Genomic DNA, 8,254 nt, shown 5'->3' with positions numbered 1-8,254 from the left:
TAACATAAAATAATCGGAATAGAGCGCTAATTGGTAAATTATATAAATACTTAGATTACGCACACATTATATTATATTCTTAATTTCATTAAGGTACATATTACATTTATTTTTATTTTTAACACTATATTATGATATCTTAATGAAGATATGTATTATAAAATTGATGTATACAAATCTAAGTATATAGATTATAACTACAGATATGAGGTACTTAAATTATAATTTAGTATAATATAATTATTATATAGTAATTTCTAATTATTTAACAATATTGGTAAGTATACAAATGTATGTTTAACGAAAAAGTTAGAGATTTGTTTAAAAAAATTTAAATCAGATCGTAGAAAAGATATATGCAAGAGTAAGTTATGTATATAGTTATAGAAGTTTTTTTCAGTTGTATATTTTACTTAGAACTTTTTCATCTGAATGAAAATTTTAATTATTCAAGTATACATTTTTAATTACGAATAACACTAATAAGGTTGTCTACATTTAAATAATTTATAAGTAATACAAATAAAATAAACTACTTATGTATAATATCATAATAATGGTATACATAGTGCATAATTAAAAAAAAAAAATCGTATGTTTATTTATAAATAAAAAATAATAATTATATTGTAAAATACATAGATAATACTTACTAATAAACGATAAAAAACACATTTATTAGTTTAAACTTTAAAATATTTAAATAATTCATAATAAATACTCATTGTAATAGCCAGATATTATCTTTTGTATGAAAACTTACATATGTAAAAATAAAAATATATATACATACATTTGGGTCATAAAATACGGCCAGTAACACTTATAGTCATAATAGGTATTTATATTATAGCTTTTTGTATTTTAATAATGTGGTCTGTTGACGTGGTTGAGATAAGTTATTGCATTGTAACGGGGCAGAAAGACCAAGTCGCTCTAGATAAAATACATACTATAATAATACATATGTATGGCACCTATAATACAACTATTGAATATTTGATTGAAAAAGCTATACAATTCAGGAAAATCTTGGAGCTAAATATCACATGGATGTACCTTAAGTTAAAGTAAAAATAATCATTTAACGGGATAATCATTAGAACAGGTTTTTAAGCTAAGAAGAAGAATAAAACAGAAAATATTCCACGAAACAGAATAATAAAAAAAATTGCTAATAGTAATTATTCCGAAGAATGATTACTGCACGTTAAGGGCATGGCCGATCGCGCACCTTAAACAACTTCTTCAACCGCGTCGTTCGCTATAGAAAGTGGTGGATGAAAGTTTGGAAAACCAATCAGCAACTGACTGTGCGTAACGGATGCAAAATCGGCCGCTGTTCGGTTATGATCTTAACGTGTGGTGAATTTAATGCTTTATGCATCTCCTTATATTGAGTTTATACCTAGCATATATTTTTTTTTAGTTTCAATACAATATGTCATTATGATATAGACATAGACTACGAAACATAATTAGAATTACGCATTATATACAGATCTTAAATGATTATTATCACAAAATGTCTAACGAGTATTTAATATTATCTTTGAACCGTATTATACCACGATATCCTAAGCGAATTGGTCTTTCTATCACACTCTGTATATTAAAAATTAAAATAGTATATTTTTATTGATTTAAAATTGCCATTATTATTTTTATGGATGTAAAAAAAAACCCCGTAAAAATATAATGCCGTTAACTACATCGTTTTTACAAAATTGTGAATTCTGCAAAATGAAGAGTACGGCGCAGGAGATCATTATTTCCGATATTCAGTTTGAAATCTACCTATTACGCGATATACCATCTACTATAATAGGGAATAATAGTGCGTATATATGGTATTATATGTTTAACATACTACTACAATATTGCTGTATATTTTTTTTGAACAAAAATAGCGGGACGTCGACAACCACTACAGGCAGTCATTGTGCAGGAATTTTCAAATAAAAATGGACAAATTACTGTACCTAATGGCTAATGTATTCTTTCTGTTATTCAGTAATATGAAAAACGATACCACGAATTTTGAAGGCGGACATAGTACCCAGACGAGGCTATTTTCATGCTCAAATGGTCACTGCTCGTATTTTTATTTATTGCGAATTTCTTACTTATTAATTTGTAATTTAAAAAAAATCAATTATTCACTGTTCAAAATTAAATACTAATTTAAAAAAATTATGTTAATTGTAAATGTATGTGTAAACTCAAATCGAGAGTTACAAAACGAAAAAACATAACTATTTAAGTAATAGTAAGGGCATCTGGGCATATAATTATTATTACTACGGACATTTTTAGCGGACATTACAATGATAGTAATATTATTATAGCTGTTTTTGTAAAACAATTCGCATATTAATCGTAAAAGACGCATCATTTAATAAACATAAAATTTTCCTCTCTCTAGCTCTTTTGTTTATTTCCATCAAACCACGTTGACGGCAAACATGTCCATATTGAAATTACCGTTGTTCTGATCGCCATTATTGTTGCCATAGAATTCCGGTTCGGAAGTGTCCTCATCGCTCAACGAATTCAACGTAATACAGTCCTTTGGGCTGCATGTGATCTGCGAGTTTTGGCCGCATTGGCATTCCAAACAGGATCCCGTGTCTCTTGGTAAAACACTACCGGGCTTATATCTAACGCCTGCGTTTGAAACAAATTTGAAATTAATAACAACAGCTAATAAATTATTATTTGATCAGAACAGATTAATATGATTTCGCGGTAAATTGCTGCGGCGTACCCATAACTAGGCAAAACGGTTCGGCGTCTTCATGCGGTGTCACGGTGGTTGTCTGCAAAACGTCCGAGGGGCTTGAGTGTGGTACAAAGTTTGTTGATTTCGAACTCGCATCGGTTTCGAAGGTAGTCGAAATTACTGAAAAATAGTAAATTTCCTGACACGGTCGTAAAAACGTTGTTCAGCTTAAAACGAGGCATACACAAATCTACAGACATTTCTTGCGTAAGTATAATATCAAACGTCAACCATCTTTGGTAACTCTTACAATGTTTCTGATAAAGTTAGAAGAAATAAAGAGCAGCATTATTATTAAAGATGTGATGCGTATGCGTATATTATTCTGTTTAAATGATTAATGGCTTCTAAATAGTTCGATATTGTGATTACTAGACATGGATAATGTCGAATAATATACTGTAAGTAGGAATAACCTACTTGATGCTTTATTTGCATAAATAATGATTGTATAAAAGATTAGTAACTTCAATAACTTAACTTTAATAATTATTTTGAATAGAGCGTAATAGGTTGAAAAATGTATTTAATCAAATTGAAGAAGCGGGATGAGCATTTTTTTTCTTTCGATAACCAAATGTGGTTGATTCTAATTTTATTGTTGACCTTTATAAAATTAAATTTTTAATTCTAAATAAAGTACAATTTATAAATGCATGTTAATTACTAAAAAATATATTTATAACGCAATTGTTAAGGCACTCCAAGAATGGTAATATTACAATGAAAATTATCGGTACCTAATATTCATAATGTATGTGTTTTTAAATCAAAAATTTCTAAACTATATAGTATCAGTTATGTTATGAATATGAAACGAGGAAAGAAAAGGATTCATTATTTGAAATAAAATTTTTATAAATATAAATATCATGTCTTTCACTGCATTCTCCAGTTATTGGTAAAAATACTTAACGTATAATACTATAGTCGGGTATAGATATTGTTGGGGTTCGAGAATGTTCGCGGGTTATCTTTGACTGGGAAAAAACCATATTATAGTGTTATCTGTGCTCTCGAACGTTTTCGAACTCTATAAGACTAATAAGTAGCTGTTGACCGCGACATTAATAGCGTAGTAATACAGAGTGGGACATTAGATATGTATCGGTATTGAAGAGCTATAGAATAAAGAATATTGAACTTACAGAAATAAGATGTATATTTTTCGATTCAGTAGTGTATCTAGTTTTTTATATTAAGTTATAAAGATTACATTTCTAATTTCAATTACGAAACTGTGATAAATGTTTGCAGAGTGCCTAGTTTCTTTGAGGCATGATGTGGAGTGGCCTGCGAGCTCACCAGATTTGAGTATTTGTAGTTTTTTCTCTGGGGATACCTAAAGGATAAAGTGTTTAAACATTGTTCTTACACTCTAGAATAATTTAAAGAGAAAATCAGCGAGAAGTTACGGTTATACCCATCCGAATGTGCCGACAAGCGATTGAAAACTATACCGGAAGCCTACAGAGGGCATCCTTGTTGATGGCCGCCATATTAGAGATGTAATCATAAAAATTTAACGTAAAAAAACTAGATACACTACTGAACCGCAAAACATAAATTTTATTTTTGTAAGCTTAATAGTTTTTATTTTATAGCCTTTCAAAACCGATACATATCTTATGCCTCACTCTGTAGTAGTGAGACGTCTGCTGTAAGTGCGGTACGTTAACTTATTTGTTTTATTTGCATTGTTATTGTGTTAATATATCTTATACAATAAATACGATTGTCGTTCAGATTTTTTTCTTTCTAAAACCAAAATTATATCTAATTAACAGTCGGTATAAATACGTTTGCAGAAAGTACGGCGTATATCATTATTATTATTATGTGTTCCATGCCCAACAATATTATGTAATACGTCAAACTGTATATTATTTACCCCTTCAGCTACGGATCTCGGTGAGCCATAGTTGCATGTCCGTGCATTATTTACCTACTAAAAAGCAATAGAGAACTGCTATACAAAAGATTTAAATCCCTTTAATATACGCACACAGTTATGACTATCACCACTACATTATTTACATATACAATAATGACAGTGGATTTTTTTTTTAATGTTATTTTCCATTTTCCCCGTACACTGGGCTTTTGTTCTGTCTGATTATTTATTGTCTTTAGGTTAGTGTTTTACCGTGCACATATATACATATACTCCTAGATGTATAGAATTGTTTTAACTCGTAAATATTGTAAATGTCAAGCTGTTATATTTATATACTTTTAGTGTACATACAAAAGCTTTGGTAAAAACATTAAAAAAAAGGATGGACAGGACACGGATGTGGAGACTGCCGCTTTGCTCACCACCGTGTACTTAATCCGTGCACATATGCTGTAGTATTGTATAATATTTATACACATATTATAAATTTGAAAGCAATAATAAATCACTGCGCATTACGAAAACAATTTCGCGTTGAGCTCGATTTACCACGTATAGTAGATAATATATACCTATAGTGTTAATAGTGTTTGTAAAAAGGGATTACTTACTTGTAAAGATTTTTTAAATGTATTAAATTAATAGTTATAAGTTACAACTAATGAGTAATTTTCTTAAGTTCTGGGACAACTGAAAAAATATTTTCAAAAGAAAAGTGTAAAGTATGCGGAGGAAAAATGTAATTGGCATAGAAAAAAATTTACATAGTAGGTGTTTAAAGAAAATGACAAATTTCAAATTATGATATTTGAATATCTCAACAAATCTGCATTATAATATACTTATAATATGATGGTTAAGTACGAATTTAATAATGAGAATGTCAAAAAACGAAGAATAAACAAAAGCTACAGTTATTATTTTTCAGATCTATTGAATCTATTGAATTGTACACTCGAGCCTTTAAAGATAAACGATAAATAGGTATAAATTTTAGTATCAAACAATGCATTTGTAAATTGTTTGGTTTTTTTTCAAATTGAAAACAGACATAATAAATTAATATAGCTGTTTTACGTGTAGGTATGAATGTAAATTATATATATATATATTCATTTAGAACACCCACGCATTGAAATGTCTTTCTAATGTTATATATTACTGTTTGTCGTGAACGTAGATTGCGGTTCGTTGTCGATATCTTCAACCATTGTGTCTGCAGAAGTTGTGTCGTCGCATTGCCAATAGCAAAATATTTGGCCATCGATGCAAATGCACGCTTTACAGTGGTCGGTAAATAGTATCTGTTAAACGTAAACACAATCATTGTTATATAAAATGTATATTATACTTATACATTTATTTATGTACAATTTTTTTATTAAATAAGGTAATGTAAAAAAAAAATTAAATTAAAAATAACTGGCTATTTAAGATGATATATTGTGACTAAATGCTAGTATATAATAAGAGTACCTAAAGATTTTATTTTAAAAATTTATTAGGGGATTTAAACTTTTTTTGCAATCAGAATGTGAACAATTTTTATCGAAGTATTTCGATATCTAAAAATCGAAATTTGGATGAGTAGTTTTAGAGTTTAGACTTATAACTTATAAGTATTAAAGTTTAGATACTGGAGTGTAGCAGTGCGAAGATACCCAGAAAATGTTAATCTACTACTCCATTCACCTAAACTTTAAATATTTATAACTCATAGATTACTCGTTTGTATTTCGATTTTTATGTATCAAAGTAGGTATTCCAAAAAAATACTGAATTTAAAAAAATTAAATTAATAATGTATGTTTTCATTTAAAAAACTTAAACATTTTAACGAAAAAAATTAAAAAAAAATAATTTCAAAAGCGTTAATATATTTTGAAATTATGAGCATTATTTGATAAAAGAATCACTCTGTATGCTGAATGCTGAATGCTGAATTCATTTTTGCCTTTGCACATAATATTACATTCATATTTACGTTCGTACGTAATTTAATTATTTAATATTAATATAATGTTAAGTACTTTGTGTAAATATAATAGTCTGATAGCAGCAGTCCAAGCCCTTTGATTACTCGAATTTCTGTTTGGATAGAGGGGCGAGGGCAAACAATTTACCACGCATGTATAATAATTTTTTAGACGATCAATAAATAGTAAAGCTAAAGATGACGGGAGCCGCATATAGCCTGCAGTCATTGTGATTTTGTAATAGTTTGATGCTTTAATTTTGCATGTATAATTAGTGGAATACATTAAGATGAGGTATGATGTATGGGAATCACGAAGAGAAAATTTAAAATTGATTAGGTAAAGAATATAATACATGGGTTGTAACTTGTAGGAAATCAAATTTACCTAATACCGGTATTTAATCAATTTATAAATTGGTAATTTGCAGAATGCCTGCGGTCGTTCAAAGGTGTAGCTTCGATTTTGTTGGTAATGGCCAACAGTATTATAGTTTAGTTTTAGTGCCTGGTGTGTCTATAAAACAAACATGATAATATACCTATATTTTATTATAGGGGTTGATGAAGGAACGATAAGGTTCTTAGAGCCGTAAGAAGGTTAGGAAATTTAAGTCGCTTCAAAAAAAATATTTTTCAATATTGGTACTTAAAACTCACCCAAAATGATTAGAAAATTAAAAGTATACGCTTATTTGGTAATATTAAATCGATTGAAAAACATCGAAAAACCATCATAATGTCATACATTATATACCTAGTATTTATTTTTTTCATAAAACATTATTCGTTTAGTATTCAACATTGATATATGATATTATGGGCATAGGTTTTATGTAGTATATTTATGTATCGCTATATAATACATTATAATATTATATACTTTATATGCATAAGCTAACAACGCATGATGTTTTATGTATAAAATCCATCTATACATACGCATAAAGGTATGCAAAAAGCGGCTATATCATTAATTGCGCAAAGGTATAAACTGCGGCAGGTGTGTATGAAATGAATAGTATAAGTATAATAATATATTATACAGTTCAGTTAAATTATTATTTAAGTTTGTACGCACATTGGATCAGAAATAATATACATTTTACGTTTTTTTTGCTAACGGCCGTTTACCATCACAGTTATACTTATAATTAATTTATGGCTGTAAAAAAATGTTAAAATCGCACACTGTACCTTTTGACTGTGATTATAAAGAACTCCTGAAACTTTACACTGTCTTGTCCCTAGTGGGTTGGAGAATACGGCGTCGTTTAAGTTTCGGATGTTGTAAGGAGCTGAAAAACAGTTAATATTAAATTAATTAGAACCAGTAGGTAAATACTAAATAACAATAAATAAAGTAACAATATTTCTATGACAAATAATTAAAATATTTATCCGTAATGCACTGAGAACATTACTATAAGTGCTAGATTAATGACGAAAATAATTCAGAGGGACAAAGGTTGACTGTTATACCGCCAAACCCCATAAGACGACGGTCATTATTATTAGATGTCGCCGTCTATTATTGCGTATACGCAGCGTAAGCAAAACCACTCTCGATGTATTTTGTGTTCAAAAATTCTGTATACAA

General features: G+C 28.8%; 1 protein-coding gene across 1 annotated transcript in view; it reads right to left on the bottom strand.

Moving 5' to 3' along the window:
- Window positions 1-699: 699 nt before the first annotated feature.
- Window positions 700-8,254, bottom strand: part of LOC112593716 — a 60,192-nt gene continuing 52,637 nt past the window's right edge. Inside the window, exons 2-5 of the mRNA XM_025338233.1 lie at window positions 7,852-7,952; window positions 5,842-5,983; window positions 2,768-2,902; window positions 700-2,667 (exon numbers count right to left, since the gene is read on the bottom strand). Of these exons, the coding sequence (XP_025194018.1) occupies window positions 2,444-2,667; window positions 2,768-2,902; window positions 5,842-5,983; window positions 7,852-7,952 (602 nt within the window). The 3' untranslated portion in view covers window positions 700-2,443. The remainder of the gene's footprint in view (window positions 2,668-2,767; window positions 2,903-5,841; window positions 5,984-7,851; window positions 7,953-8,254) is intronic.

The sequence above is a fragment of the Melanaphis sacchari genome, unplaced genomic scaffold, assembly GCF_002803265.2.
Source record: "Melanaphis sacchari strain LSU unplaced genomic scaffold, SCAv2.0 Contig20_pilon_pilon, whole genome shotgun sequence".
Classification (NCBI taxonomy): Eukaryota; Metazoa; Arthropoda; class Insecta; order Hemiptera; family Aphididae; genus Melanaphis; species Melanaphis sacchari.
The sequence above is the reverse complement of the archived record's forward strand: the minus strand, read 5'-3'. Positions and strand labels throughout refer to the sequence as shown.